Raw genomic sequence first — 15,601 nt, forward strand, 5'->3', positions numbered from 1 at the left:
GTTTGATGTGTGTTGCCCCACGCTAAAATTCCATAATTTAAATACGGTAATATAAGGGATGAATATAATGTAAGCAGGGACGATAATTTAAGCTTGTTAATTATACCAATGTTGCGTGAAATAGTTTTACATATGTTATCTATGTGGAATTTCCATGAGAGCTTATTATCGACTGTTATTCCAAGAAACTTAATATGGGATACTTTTTCCAAGGGAGTTCCATCCAAAATAATATCAACAGGAAGTGTATTAATAGAGTTGCTAAACAACATATATTTTGTTTTTTGTAAATTTATTGACAATTTATTTGCTCTTATCCATTGGGTGACTTTTTTTAGTTCAGAGTTGATTGTATTAGCAAGGTGAAGAGGATTTTTATGTGAAAAAAATAAGTTAGAGTCGTCCGCAAAGAGAATGAAAGAAAGAACATCTGATGATCTACAAAAATCATTAATATAAACTATAAACAAAATCGGGCCTAAAAGACTACCCTGTGGAACTCCACAATTATTTTTTTTCATTTGAGAATTGCATCCGTTTAAAAAGACATATTGCTTCCTATTCAAGAGGTAGCTCCTGAACCACTCCAAGGCCTTCCCACGCACTTCCCACGCACATAATGATGTAGTTTGTTTAGTAAAATATCGTGATTAATGGTGTCGAAGGCCTTGGAGAAGTCCAGGAACAAACCAATTAAATGAGAAGATTTATCGATTGAATGTGCCGCTTTTTCAATGAAACTCAATAATGCATGTGTAGTGCTATGCTTTTCCCTAAATCCAAATTGGGAATTTGAAAGTATATTATTTGATTTGAGAAAATTAATAGTTCTTTTATAAATAATCTTTTCTAGTATTTTCGACAATGTAGATAACAAAGAAATTGGGCGGTAATTATTAACATCTAATTTGTCACCCTTTTTAAACAAAGGAATGACTTTTGCTATTTTCATGCTCTCGGGAACAATGCCGTTAAGAAGTGACAGATTGAATATATGAGTTAGGGGATCCGCAATTGACGATATTACCCCCTTAAGAAGAAAATTATTGATGTCATCATGTCCTGTACTTTTTTTAGAACTGAAATCAGAAACAATATTAATTATCTCCTGATTATAAGTTGGAGCGAGAAACATTGAACTAGAATTTGGTGGGCCTAAAAATCAGAAAAGTGTTTTGCTGCGGGAGGAATATTACTTGCAAGATTTTCCCCAATTGAAGAAAAGTGATTATTCAGGATATTACAAATTTGGCGAGAATCTTCAAAAATGACATCGCCAGATCTAATTTTTGTAATATTGGATTTATTATTTGATATATTCATTGCTTGTTTTAAAATTTTCCATGTATTTTGCATATCACGCTTGTAAAGTTGTAACTGATTAGTAAAATGTCTTTTCTTTTCTAAACGTATAATCTTTGTCAGTGTATTTTTATAACAAGTATATTTAAGTTTGGATTGCTCAGACCGTTTCATTTTGTATTTATAATATAAGTTATTTTTTCTATTTATCGAACGCAAGAGCGATTTAGAAATCCATGGAAGCTTCGGTGATTTTTTGTAGTTAGATGACTTATCTCTAAGTTTCGGAATATAAGTGTCAAAGTGTAGATTAAAAATATTCATAAAATTTTCAAAGGACAAGTTAACGTCATTGCTATCAAAAACACAAGACCAATCAGCATCGTCAAAACTAGCACCCAGACGAGCTATATTTTCGTGTGTTATTCTTCGTTTTAGTGGACGGCTATTGTTATTGAATCTGTCTTTTAAAGAGAAATTAGTCGAAACAGGGAAGTGATCTGTGATATCAGAGAGTAATATGAAGGAATCGGGTGGGGGAAGAACATTACAGAAAATATTATCAATAAGAGAAGCGGATTCATTGACTATGCGTGTTGGTTTAGATATTAAAGGTAAGTAAGAAGCGGATAGAAATATTTCCAAAAAAACTTGTGTAACATTATTTTGTTTTAATAAATCAATATTAAAATCGCCCATTATAAAGCAATTTTTACTATCAAAAATTGGATTTTTAACCAAGTCAGAGAGATGATCTAGAAATGATTTGATGTTCGAACTCGGAGGCCTGTATATAACACCTATGATGTTTTTGCTGTTGGGGATAGTAATTTCAATAAAAAGAGATTCAATTGTATCAGTCATGCTGTTAAGCTCGTCTCGAACTACATAATCATATGATTGTGAAACATATAACGCAACGCCCCCACCCACCCTATTTTGTCTGTTGTTAACTAAAAGATCATATCCATCGAGAGCTAATGGAAGGCTTGTATCATGAGAAAGCCATGTTTCGGTTAAACCTACTACTGAGAATGTTTGCATGGTGGGATTATTTAAAAGTAACCGTAATTCATCAAAGTGTTTGTTAATGCTCCTAATATTAAAAAAGATGAGTTATCATAATCCTTAACAACATTATTATATTGGTTATGGGTGATGTATTCAGAATATGGACTTTGAAATTGGTTATCAGTGTCAAAATCATAATTCAACTCTTGTGACGAAGAATTAAATTTGTCTGTAACATGGTTTTCAAAGGAAGTAATATGAGGACTTATGTCTGATTCACTTTCTACTAAGGATGGCCTAAACAAGTCAAGAAAGTCATCATCGTTAACTGAATTGAATGGTGTATCTACCGAATTTGCCATATTAAAGAAAAATCAGAAAACACAATTTTTGTAGTTGACATTAGAATGTCTATAACAGGAAGAGTGAAATCTGAAATACAAGTCCCGGTCAGGAAGATATATACAATAGTCACGTGCATGAATGAGAAGAGGTACTGAAGCAGAAACGAAAAGAAAGGGAACTTACAACATACAAAGCACGATACAGAAAGGCGGTTCAGGGAACCTTTGAGCATGATGAGAGAAGTGGCAAAGGAAGTCCGCTTATTGTGTATTGAAGGGTGAACAAGCCGCAGTTTTGAGCATGTGTATTGTCCGTTGCTTGAGCCCACGAAGGCACCTGTAGAGGGCAGTAGAGAGCAAAATAATGGTAAATGAAAATGACGTATCATGTAAGGGAGGTTCAAGCGAGAACCCGATTTCACAAAAACGAAAATGTATACTTTTTTGAAATTACACCCTATTATAAGTATGGAGCAGAAATTAATTAATATAAATCATACGCATTCAATAGCAAAGTGTTTAATCATATCTTAAGAAAATGGAAAAAATAAGAACTCTATTGATAACAAGTAGTTAAGGTCAGATGTAAATGGATAAAGTGGGAAAAAGTTTTGCATTTAAATAATCAAAATGTATCTCCTTGAAATTAAAGTAACATTTGTGTATATTTTGGTTCTAGCATTACTAAAACAGAGGATGGAATCATGTGTGAAAAGGCTTACCCACACTGATAAGATGCTGTTTTGATGGGTACTGTATACATAATCGGGTGTGAGCGGAGGTCGTAATACTTCCAACTGGATGAGCGATTTGAATAATCGTTGAAGACTTCATTGAGAAGGAATTAGCAGATTTGATAGAACAATAAACTATAGGTCACGACCCAACAGGGTCGGCTAGTTCTCAATATCTAAATTATTTGGAAAGCGAGAACCAAACGACCATGATGGGTCATGACCCAGAGTGAATGTATGAAGTACTGTGCGTAATAGGTTGCAGTGATGCGAGGGATCGTATGGAGGCTACCCTCTATTATAAGGAGGATTAAAGTCTTCTGCGCATTGGGCTCGAAATCAATTCCTCATGATAGGAGCGTTTAGAAAGAATAGTTTCAAAAGGAAGGATCATAAAATAACCAGTGAATGTGAAATGTAATGGTGTTAATCTCTTGGACTCGTCCCTAATATATTGTAAAAAAATAATCCTGAACGAATTCCAGATTGGTATGAGCCTGAGGGCAAAATATGTGGGAAGGAAAGAAAAGTTAATACAAATAATATGAATACAGCAATGATACTAACTGCCTGAAGACCCTGGTTCACAATGGTCATGGTGTGCACGCACTGATCTATTTAGCGTTAATTGAAATATTTGGGAGGGAGAGAGTCCCTCCTTTATCATGTAGACAAATGACTTATCTAACCAAATGGTGCCAGTTTGAGGCGTGAATCGAAGCAAATTCTTCAAAGGAATATCGGGACAGTGTATTTGCATAAACAGAAAGGAAAAGATCGAGATTTTAGGTTAATCACGAGAAAATATTTGTATCGTAACTAATCGGTGCAAGGTGGTACCATTATTGACACAATAATACACTTCTGAATTACTCAGTGACTGTTTTAAATCAGGCCGTGCAAGCGTGACAGGAGACTGACGCCTGCAAGGAGATTAATTTGGCTAATTCGCGCGGAAAATTAGCGCGGGAAATCCTCCGACATTGATACCCATATATCGGAGACAGCAGTGACGTCTGCAATACACAATATAATCACGTGTGACGTAGTCTCCAGTCCCGCACCTGTTCGGCCTGGGTAGCTAGAAGAAATGTCAAACTGAATGTAAAAAACAAGAAAATTAGGAGCGTTGAACTATCTGTGCCATTCAGGACTTACAGCAATGGAATTTCCTTCATTGTTGTATTTATCTAACAATGCATGAAACAGATAGGTGACCAAAATCACCAAGAGATTACTTTTTAAAAAAGAGATTCAATTATCTTTGGTGAGCGAGACTTTATAATGATCAAAATATTGTAAAATAGCCCAGAAGATGAATGAACCATGCTATACCAAATAATCAATATAGAAACGATGAATTATTACTAAACATGAGTTCAATTTTATGTAAAAAGGGGAGAAAAGAAAAAAAATCATATATCTTGTACATTTAAGATTTACGACGAGGTTCATATGTTTCCATTATATAAAGTGTAAAGAATAATGTCGTGAAGTCTATTAAAGCCAAAATCTGTGTTCAAGGCTTACCAAACCAATGTGTTGCCATAAAGACAAAGGTCATAAGCACAATTAAAATTTTGCTTTACAAGTATCCAGCTGTTCATAAAAATATATCAAAATTTGTCGCACTCAGAAGTACACCTATATACGTACAAGATATCAATGTGCAAGTACAGTGAAAGGTGGAATTTACACTCTAAAAAAAACAGAAATGCTAACTCAACCTCTGAAAGGCAGGAGGAGCGACATTTTCCAAATGTTGCATTTACCACTTTAAATGGTTCTACCCAACATTTAAAATGTTGGATTTAGCTTTATACAAGGTTGGATGTAACTTCTGGAAGAGGCCGCTACTCCCCCAACCTTCCAAATGTTGATCCAACATTCGAATTATTAGTGTGTAGTCATGTTAGAGATACTAGTAGTTATAATTATACAGCATTAACCTCGCAGAAGATCAGAAATTGCCACCCGCAGCCAAAATTTCTTGCCTGGTTTAGTGCAAAATATGGGCCATTCAGGACTCACAGCATTGGAACTTCCTTAATTGTTGTATTTATCTACCAAAGCATGAAGCAGATAGGTGACAAAAATCACCAAGAGATAGTAAAATATTAACAAAGGAAATTGAATTAACTTTGGTGAGCAAGACTTTATAATGATCAATATAGTATAAAACAGCCCAGAAGATGAATGAATCAGGCTATACCAAATAATCAAAATAGAAACGATGAATTATTACTAAAAATAAGTTGAATTTTATGTAAAAGGGGGAAAAATCATATATCTTGTTTTCACCCTATAAGATGGAAAGAATAATGTCGTGAAGTCTATTAACGCCAAAATTTATGTTCAAGGCTTACCAAACCAATGTGTTGCCATATAAACAAAAGTAATGAGCACAATTCAAAATTTTGTTTTACAAGTGATTATCGTATCTAGCTGTCCATACAAAATATATCATAATTTGTCACACTCCAGAGCAAGTAAACCTATGTACAAGATACCAATGTACAAGTACAGTGAAAGGTGGAATTTATCCATGATAGAGATACTAGTAGTTAAAATTATATAGCAGTAACGTCGCAGGAGATCAGTGACTGTCACCCGCAGCCAACATTTCTTGTCTGGTTTAGTGCGAAATATTGAGAACCATATATTAACTTTGAACAGTAACTTGTGGTCAAAATAGAAGTTAACCACAGACAATGTGAGTGCATGAATATCATGGCATGCACAAACTAGCATTTTGGTGAAGTATGGTGTTGTGAATATTTTTTTATTTGCAGAACATTAAAAATACAAAAGAGTTCAAAATTATGAAAGAACAATTAAAACTTCGCAAATTGGATATAAAACTTGCAAAACAACCACTTGGCTTGACTGTAAAGATAAGATGTGAGTGTATACATGAGTCCAACGTTATATAGGATAAATTAATAATATAAACAAAACTTTTGGGTTTTAAATAATAGTTAAAATGTAAATTTGCAGAAAACTGTAAAATGCCAGATATAATACTTAGTATTAAAGTTCACTGTTGTATGATTCTGATGAGTTATGAATGAGACCTATATTATAGTCCAAATAAACATCAGGAGTTTCTAATAACGATTAATTTGCTAGTAACTATTCAGTCCAGTTCACCCAATTTGGCTGAACACTGCTATTTGCCGTGCCTTGCCTAGTTTGTAAGAATATCTTGGTTCCAATCTGTCTTATTCTCGTTGCTAGTTTCTTTTCATGGCGGAGTTTGTATGCCAATGAAGCTAATCGGCCTCTTTCTTTTTTCATTTTAGCAGGTAAATCAGTACGGATAGTCACCCGATTGAAGCGTTGATTGGCGTTGGGCAAAGATTCCGATGCCACCTCGACGTAGCTCTGTTGGGCGGGCTGTCCGGGCTGTCCGGATTGGCCGTGCTGTCCAGGCTGTCTGGGCTGGGCGGGTACGGCGGGCTGTCCGGGTTGGGCGGGAACGGCGGGCTGTCCGGGTTGGGCGGGTACGGCGGGCTGTCCGGGTCGGGCGGGCCTTCCGGGCTGGGCGGCTTGTCCGGGCTGGGCTGACTGACCGGGCTGGGAGGCCTCGCCTGGCCGGGCGGGCTGGACTAACTGGCCGGGATGGGCGGGCTGGGCTGACTGGCCAGGTAAGGCAGGGTGTTGATTTCCCGGAAGACGCCGAGGCTGTTCGAAAGCTTGCAATAAGCGGTCTCTGTCAGCCATGCGAGAAAATCGTACGATGATGGGGCAGGGGCTGGCGGGCTGGTTACCGCGCTGTGCAGGTGCAGGTAACCGGTGGGCGTTAATTATCGGGATCATACTGGCCTTCTCACGATTAATGCCCCAAAAATGACAGAAAATATCACACACAGTGGAATAAATGTTTTCGTTTTTTACATCCGGGACTCCGTAGATTAGTAAATTTTGTTTCCTTTGATGAAGTTCAAGCGACAAAATCTTTTCTTCTAGTTCGTTATTCTTGTCATCAATTGATTCATTCATTTTGGGCAAAATTTCTTTCTCCATGTTCAGTATTTTTTCCGAATTGAAATTGACTGCAGTTTCCACTTCTGTGACATAAATTTTTGTTTCAGCAATGTCCCGCTTAATGGCTTCATTTCCTCTATAACACGATCCAGCTTGGTGTTAACTTGTTGTGACAGTTTAGAAACCATCGCCTTCATCTCGCTGATATCACTGTCCACCTGCAGTGAATGTGGGTCCGGGCTCGGAAACGGCGGAACTAACAGGGGGCTATCAACGGGCACACCTAGAGAAGCAGCGCCGGGTTGGAGGCGCCCTGAGACACCCGATCCCGGTGCCGATATCTGACGACTTGATCTGGTCGCTGGGGCCGAAGATTTGGCAGAACTCGTTGACATTTTTGGTGGATTTTTCACAGATTTGTTGAGTTTGTTGAATTTGGATGTTGATGTATGTCTCCTTAGGTTATATTCTTTGGGCTCATCTGACATGGCTTCATAGGTGGTTTCTCATCATGGGTGTATTTCTCACAAGAATGAAAAAATATCGGGAGCACGCCAAAAACGCGTCCGGTCACTACGAAGTCATTTTACCGTACTCATTTAGACCAACAGAAATGAGTAAATCTTCAATGTGTAGGATTATAATTGCTACAACTTATTATCCTACAAGACAGAGACCCCATACATACAAATGTATGCAAATATTGATGATGAATAAAAATGATAGTGGGTACAGACGTCATGAGCTAATCTAATGAATATTCAAGACGGTGTGCCTTTTATTGTTTCCAAAAAGACTGCTTAAACTGAAGCTGAATGAATTCGTTATTTGTTAACAGATTATGATGACATTTTTTTTAGGATTCTTCTGCTCGGTGAATCATATTTTATTTTCTAAAGTTATTAAAATTTTGTAACATTATTTTTTTTTTTAATCCGGAGTATCAATTTAATAATAATACTTCGAGTGTTTTGTAATTTCAAATGTTGAACCTGGTTAATAACTTCCCCTTATGGCGAACAAATATCTCACACTGTAGTGTATATTACCCAAAGCAACGTGGTAAAATGTATTTTCGTTGTATAATACGGGCTTTTTCAAGCTTGACTTTGAAGCCGACGGTTGAGCGAATCTTCTATAGAAATTGTCATTTTCCTTGCAATAAAAAAATATGTTTGCACTAATATGACCCCGGTATTTTACCAGAGCGTGTTTTTGTAAGTGAGGAATGCCATATTTGCCTTGATTTAGTTATCTTCCATAAATAATATCTGCAGCTAAATGGTTACTTATCTGTTGAATAATGTCAATAAAATACTTTTTATATTTGACTAATGCAAGTGTAATTTTCACTCGATTTCCATTTTTTCCTACCAAGGAAAAGTGTGATAAAGAAAACAAAAATTGATCCTTGTTTTAGTTCATTCCTGACTTTGCAATATTTATTTAATATTGACTGGATCTAAGGGAGATATCAAATGCTCATGTCTGTCCAAAAGAGAGCCTAGACTAAACTACAAACCGTTACTAAAGACGTGCGTCGTTTGCTACACAATCAGTCAGATTGCTTTAAAAGTATTTGGCATGATAGTTTGGTTTACTGTGTCGAAGGTGGAGGATAGATTGAGTAAAAGTAAAGCAGTCACATACCCCCTGTCCATCTCTCGGAGAATATGATTTGAGGTGCTCACAAGGAGGGTTTCCAAACTGTGGTGGGGTCTATGGGTCAAACAGATTATTTTCGTGAAAGTATTCAGCAAGACGAGAGAAAGCAACTATTTCAAGAACTTTGAAGAGGAAGGATAAGTTAGAAACCGGCCGGTAATTTTGGAGAGAATCAGGATCGAGCCTGAGAGGTTTCTTTAACAGTGGTGTAACATGAGCACATTTCAGAGAGGAAAGGATATGCGACTGCTCTAAACTTAAACGAATGAAAACTTTGGAACAAGATGGATTGTGTGAAAACAGAAATCAAAGAAACAGATCAACGAAAGTCTGAGAAAAATCGGACAAATAATGAGAAAGTTATGATCATTTGAATATTGCAATCACGAATGTTATGGAGATCCTCACATTGCCAATGCGATAAAGATGTGTGATGTCACTTGTGAACAATCCTCCCCATTACTTTAGTATATATTTCACTTAAACTGCCTCTTTTCTCACATCTATCATGTGTTCTTTCTATAGGAGGGCATGTAATACAGATTTTCAAAGAATACACCATGAATAGAGAGTTTGTATCCATAATAAAAAAGCAAGAAGAGACATTTTGTGGGTGTTTTATAGTCCATCAAAGTGAAAATTGTTCACATGTGACATCATATATCCTTGTCGAATTGACAATGGGAGGATCTCCATAGCCTTAGTGATTGCAATATATAAAGGCTCATAACTTTCTCATTATTTGTACGATTTTCTCAAACTTTCTTTGTTCTTATTCTTTGATTTTTCTGCTTCGACACAAATCTACTTCGAACGGTTTCATTCCCCTTAAAGTTAGCAAGGTAAGAGCGAATATGGGTGAACATGAATAAACGGTCCTTTAGTAACTTTGCAGGTATAGGATCTAATTTACATGACTTGGGAGGAGATTTGTGAAATAAAGACATAATCTCATCAGGAGAGGTAGTGCGTAGCGTAAGATGTCCAAGGAAGAAGAGGTTCAGACTGTAGAGGTGTGAGGTCAGGAGTTAGACTGTCGCAAATCTTTTGAACTTTTGTAGCTATCTGCATTGTTTGGTAGAGGTGAGGATTGCCGACAATTGAGGAGTCTGTTAGCCAAAGAGAAGAATTGTTTTGAGTCACCTTGGCATTCCTTACCAAGACCTACAAAGTAAGATCGCATAGACCTCTTGACAAGAGAGTTAACAAGGTCGCGCTGAACTTGCAAATGATCCCTGTCAATCAGTAGTCCACTTTTGCTTCATTTCGTTTTCAGTCTCCATCGAATATGCTTCTGTAAAGTGATGTCAGAGCTGTACCACGGACAGTCCACATTGCTCTTTACCTTTCTAGTCCTTGGTGGAGCGTGGATGTTGAGTAACTTCTCAAGCTCAGTGTTGTAGCGGAGAGTAGCAGTATCGACGTGGTCTGTAGAAGAATAGTGCTTCTATGAGCCACACTCTGGGCAAACGTTACTCTATGTCTCGGATGTTTCTGGAGATAATTAATGATCTTGATAATGGAAGCGCCGTGGTGTAGCGGTTCTGACTCTTGCCTTGTAATGAGAGGATCGTGTTTTCGAATCCCGCCATGGCCTAGCGCCCTTTGGCAAGGCGTCAGTCCACACTTTGCCACTCTCACCCAGGTGCTAGCTGGGTACCGGTAGGAAACCACCGTCATTGTGGTTGGTTTCGCAAGTTTGGCCCGGTCCCAGTGACATTTAGGATGGATTGCGCATAAATTGCGGATAAAATTTGATTACAGACGCTAAACATCCGCAATATTCGTAAAGTATGCTGTTTTAAGACGGTTATTTTCCGCACATGTCCGTAATCATCCGCAAATGCACATTTTTCCGTTCCCAGGAGTTTTGGGCTGCCCAAAACTCCTGGGAGCGGAAATCATCCGGTTTATATGCGCAATGCATACGCAATGCATACTCAATGTATGCGCTGAATTTTCGCAGCTATCCTTTGATATCCGCAACGGACATGGGATTGCGGATAAGTAGCGGACTGGGATAGAATGCGAAACGAATGCATAGCGTGCCTAATACGACTTTATACCAAGCTATAATAATTTATAAAGAATGCTTACAGACTGGTCACGAATAGTGCGTTTGTATTACGACTGTTTCGCGAACAATTTGCGAGTACACAGCAAACATTCATCGTAACCCCAGATTACTATATAAATGTAACAGAAAATGAAATTTGACCGTCATTTTAAGAACAGTTGTGTAGAAAATAGGATGTTGCCATGGATCATCACAGACATTTGATAGTTGCAGCCATCCAACAACATAACAATCTTCTCTTCCAAGTTCAACGTTTGATCCAAATAAGGAAAAGCGAAGGAAAAATCAAAGAGCTGTCTGGGTGAGACCTTGGATTGGCAGAAGACTAGATCTGGGCATGTACGATAGATTGATGGTGGAGCTGCGTAACGAAGATCCACGTGCCTTCCAGAACTTTATGAGAATGCCCCCATACATGTTTGACGAACTGGTGAACCGGCTCACTCCTCGACTGCTCAAGACACAGACCAACTTCAGAGCGAACTTAGAGCCTGGACTCAGTGGCCATATAACCCTACGCCATCTTGCCTTGGTTCAAAATACAGGGACATGCAGTACGGTTGGAGGGTCCCTCACAACACAATCAGCAAAGTTGTCAGAGAAGTATGTACAGCCATATCAGAAGACTACCTTGATGAACAGATGACTTGCCCTACCAACGATGCAGAATGGCGTGAAATTGCCAATGACTGGTTGCAGAGGTGGAACTTTCCTCACACAATCGGCGCGATTGATGGCAAGCATGTGGCATGCAAAGCTCCCCAAACTCAGGCTCGGAATATTACAACTACAAGGGCCTTTTCAGTATCATTTTAGTTGCCCTGGTCAGTTCTGATTACAAGGTTCTTTGGGCTGACGTATCAGGAAACGTTTCCGCATCAGATGCTCAAATATTCAACCAAAGTGAGCTGAAGCCAGGTCTCGAGAACGGCGACATTACGGGTTGGCCAAATCCAGATCCCTTACCCAATGACACCCAAGATGTCCCATACTTCATTGTGGGCGACGATGCTTTCTTTCTGAGAACAAACCTAATGAAGCCATACAGTGCAAAGGCCCTGACCAGGGAAGAGCGTATCTATAAGTACATGCTGTCGAGGGCCAGGAGAGTCGTCGAAAACACATTTGGTATCATGGCGAATAGATTCCAAGTCCTTCTCACCACCATGCAGCACCATGCCGACACAGTCAGGCTGATACTGAAGACTTGCATTCTGCTCCACAACCTAATGCGCACCCGCTACCCAGTCCAACAGAACAGGCTTGTGGACCGGCAGCTGGAGAATGGACAACTAGTTCCTGGAGAATGGCGAAGGGGCCAAAACCTTGTTGACACAGTGGACATGGTGGAGGTTCAAGCACCAAACACAGCTTCAAGAGATGGCAAGAGGCAGCGTAACCTCATCAAGCATTGGTGCGGTGAAGTTTAACGTACCAAGTATGCATACCCCGCCACCATCCCTGTAGATGCTCTGATGTTATCTCAGCGGCTTTTTCTTCCCACAAAGCTTTCTTTCTGTTTGTGTCTTTAAACATCCTACTTCCCCTTCTCCACAAAAGCTCATTTTCTGCTAACCATTCGAAGGCATTATCTTCTTGGTCGGGTTTGAGGGTGAAGCTCTTTCGTGGCCTCTTCTCTTTCTTCTTTTCAGCTTTGTCATCTCTAGGCTGACTTGGACCAGGGACCTCATCGGCGCCAGGGAGGTCTTCTGGAGGTGGACTCGGTGACCTTGGGGATTGTGGAGATGGTACAGGTGACGGAGCCCTCTCTCCAACTTTGCTTGTCTTTTGTTTCTTCTTTCCTCTTGATTTGGCTCTTGTTGACATGTTGCTACTTTCTACAATGTTGATAAAGATAATGACGCTGAAGAGTGGAGTGCTCTTCTTTTATATGGTCTCGATTCAAATGTATCACATTCGCAATGCGACCGTTGTTTCCGCACCACGTGCGCATTGCATTCTCTATGCATACGTAATACTTCCGCAATAATCGTTTAGCATCCTATTTTTGTCCGCAATACATGTGTTATACTTCCGCATTACTTTCGTTACATTTTCGCAATGTCTGCAATACATTCCACAATTTTACAAGCAATATCCCTCGTAAAATAGCATTCGCAAAGTAATTCGTTTTTATTCGTGATATTTCCGCTTTTAATCGTAATTTGTTCGCTGTACATCTTTTATGTATCCGCAATTTTAAAGCGGATTTTTATTTTTTTGCCAAATTTAATGCGGATGACAACGAATGACCGAAATTTGTATTCGCAATTCATGCGTAATTCAACTTCCCCCCAGTGGGACCGGGCCTTAAAGGCGGTTTCCACTAGGGCGCGGACAAGACCAGGAAGGGTTGCGGAAGCAACTTTTGTCATTTTCGCATGCTGTCCGCAACCAAATTCCGTAAAAGATTATGCAAACGATCTTGTCCTAGGATACCAACAGGACTGTCTGTCCTAGGACATTCCTGGGACTGTCCTAGGACAGGATTATCTGAATATTTTTTCGGCGTTTCGCGAGGACAGCATGTCCAGAATTGAGGTCGGAATGTCAAAAAAATGTTCAGTTTGGGCTTGCAGTGTTTAATTGTTGAAATATATATCTTCTTCATCGATAACTGCATTTTTTCGATCAGGCCAGAGCGTATACAAAAAATATTGCTCGCGCATCGCGCTTGAAATAATTATTAGTTCCATACGCATCTTATTTAGGATCACAAACATTGCTACAAATTTTAAATTTTCCGGACAAAATAAAAAGAAATAAGCTCGCACTTCGCGCTCACGTTTTATGTCTATCAGAAACCAGTACTGCGCAAGAGTTTTTTTCACGATGGCCAATTCGTTTCTGTGAAAGACTAAAGCCATGGTATTTGGTCAAAAGAAAAAGTTGAGGGGTGCTCATTTGCCAGTGAAATTCAGGAACATACAATTAGAAAATGTAAAAAAGATTAAATACTTAGGTGTCATGCTCGATCCGGGCTTGACTTGGTGTGAACATATTACTAATATCGTTTGTAAAATATCTCGAGCAATAGGTTGTATAAGGCGGATTAAGCATTTACTGTCCTTTGATATCATGAAGAAGCTGTACTTTTCTATGATTTTACCTTACATTGATTACTGTAGTACATCTTGGGGAAGCAGTGCAAAAGTACATTTAGATAAGATACAAAAACTTCAAAATAAATATGCCAGGATGCTTTTGAAAAAAGATTATAATACATCACAAATATCTCTGTTGCAGTCACTGAAGTGGCAATCAGTAGATCAGCGTATAAAATATCAGTATTGTGTTTTTGTATATAAAATAATGAACAATTTAGTTCCAAATTATTTAAAACCTTTAGTATGTAAACGGCCCGTGAAATACAGGACACGGTTTTCTTTGCGATGCCCCCTTCAGCTTCCCAAAGCTAGAACTGAATATAAAAGAAAATCTTTCGCATATTTCGGACCCAAATTATTTAATGCACTTCCTTCAAATTTACAAGCCTGTACGTGTACCTCCTTGTTAGTTTTTAAAAAATTATGCAAAGCCTTTCATACGAATTGATGAAGAGCGAAATAATATTCCATTGATTTACAATGCTATGTACTTGTATGTTTAGATTGTCACTTCCCACTCTAAATTTTTTGATGTTAATTGTTTCTGATGTTAAATAGTTTGTATTTTGTATTTTTTGACGTTGAATGTTTTTTGATGATATATTTTATATTTATCTTGACATGTATTTTAAACTGCAGGGCGCCTTTGTAAAGCAGTTTTAAGAACTGAACAGGCCTACCCTGCAGTATAAAATAAATAAAACAAAATAAATAAATAAATAAATAAAGAGCCGTGATGTAGTGTTTCGGACTCTCGCCTTGTGAGCAGAGGGTCATGACTTGTGTTCGAATCCATATAGCGTCCTTTGGCAAGGCGTAATCCACGTTTTGCCACTCTCGACCCAGGTGCTAAGTGGGTACCCGATAGGATGTGAAAGTTATTGTATCTTTGAATCTGTTTGCGACATTTTGATGCTGCGTCGAATGCAGGGAATGCTTGTTAAGGAGTGCACTTTTCAAGCGGGATTGAAATGAAATATCCAATGACTTGGGTAATAATATGTTGTAAAACGCTTTGAGCCGTTCAGAGAAAAACGATATATAAAAAGTAGCTTTATAATTATTGACATCTCATTCACAATGAAATAAAGTGCTTAAAATACAGTATGAATATAAACTTTAATATCAGTTTGAAATGTATTTATGCACTAATAATTTTCAAAAGATATTTTTGTCATTCGTAAAGTGTCAAGTGCTCAAGTCAGTAAAATACTATAGTTCACAATTAAGAGTTGCTTGAAATGTTTTTTTTGTTCAGTATAGAAGAAATTTGTTCGGATGACTACCATTATTTGAAATGTCTACTTTTCGGATCAGTAGAAAATGCTTGAAATATTCCTTATTCAAGTCTTTAACTCACCCCCCCCCAAAAAA

At 38.2% G+C, this 15,601-nt stretch overlaps 2 protein-coding genes across 2 annotated transcripts; one reads left to right on the forward strand and one right to left on the reverse strand.

Annotated features, from left to right (window-relative positions):
• Positions 1 to 6,523: 6,523 nt before the first annotated feature.
• Positions 6,524 to 7,210, reverse strand: LOC121421234 (accumulation-associated protein-like). The gene has a single exon (XM_041615896.1). The coding sequence runs from the start codon at positions 7,208 to 7,210 to the stop codon at positions 6,524 to 6,526; it is 687 nt and encodes a 228-aa protein (XP_041471830.1).
• A 4,659-nt stretch (positions 7,211 to 11,869) lies between these two features.
• Positions 11,870 to 12,550, forward strand: LOC121421235. The gene has a single exon (XM_041615897.1). It carries the CDS (start codon positions 11,870 to 11,872, stop codon positions 12,548 to 12,550), a length of 681 nt encoding a protein of 226 aa, XP_041471831.1.
• The last annotated feature ends 3,051 nt before the right edge of the window (positions 12,551 to 15,601 follow it).

The sequence above is a fragment of the Lytechinus variegatus genome, chromosome 9, assembly GCF_018143015.1.
Source record: "Lytechinus variegatus isolate NC3 chromosome 9, Lvar_3.0, whole genome shotgun sequence".
NCBI lineage: Eukaryota > Metazoa > Echinodermata > Echinoidea > Temnopleuroida > Toxopneustidae > Lytechinus > Lytechinus variegatus.

Bases quoted from the DNA above. Each gene is read 5' to 3' on its own strand.
- LOC121421234 (XM_041615896.1), bottom strand. From the start codon at position 7,210: ATGATCCCGATAATTAACGCCCACCGGTTACCTGCACCTGCACAGCGC.
- LOC121421235 (XM_041615897.1), top strand. From the start codon at position 11,870: ATGCAAAGCTCCCCAAACTCAGGCTCGGAATATTACAACTACAAGGGC.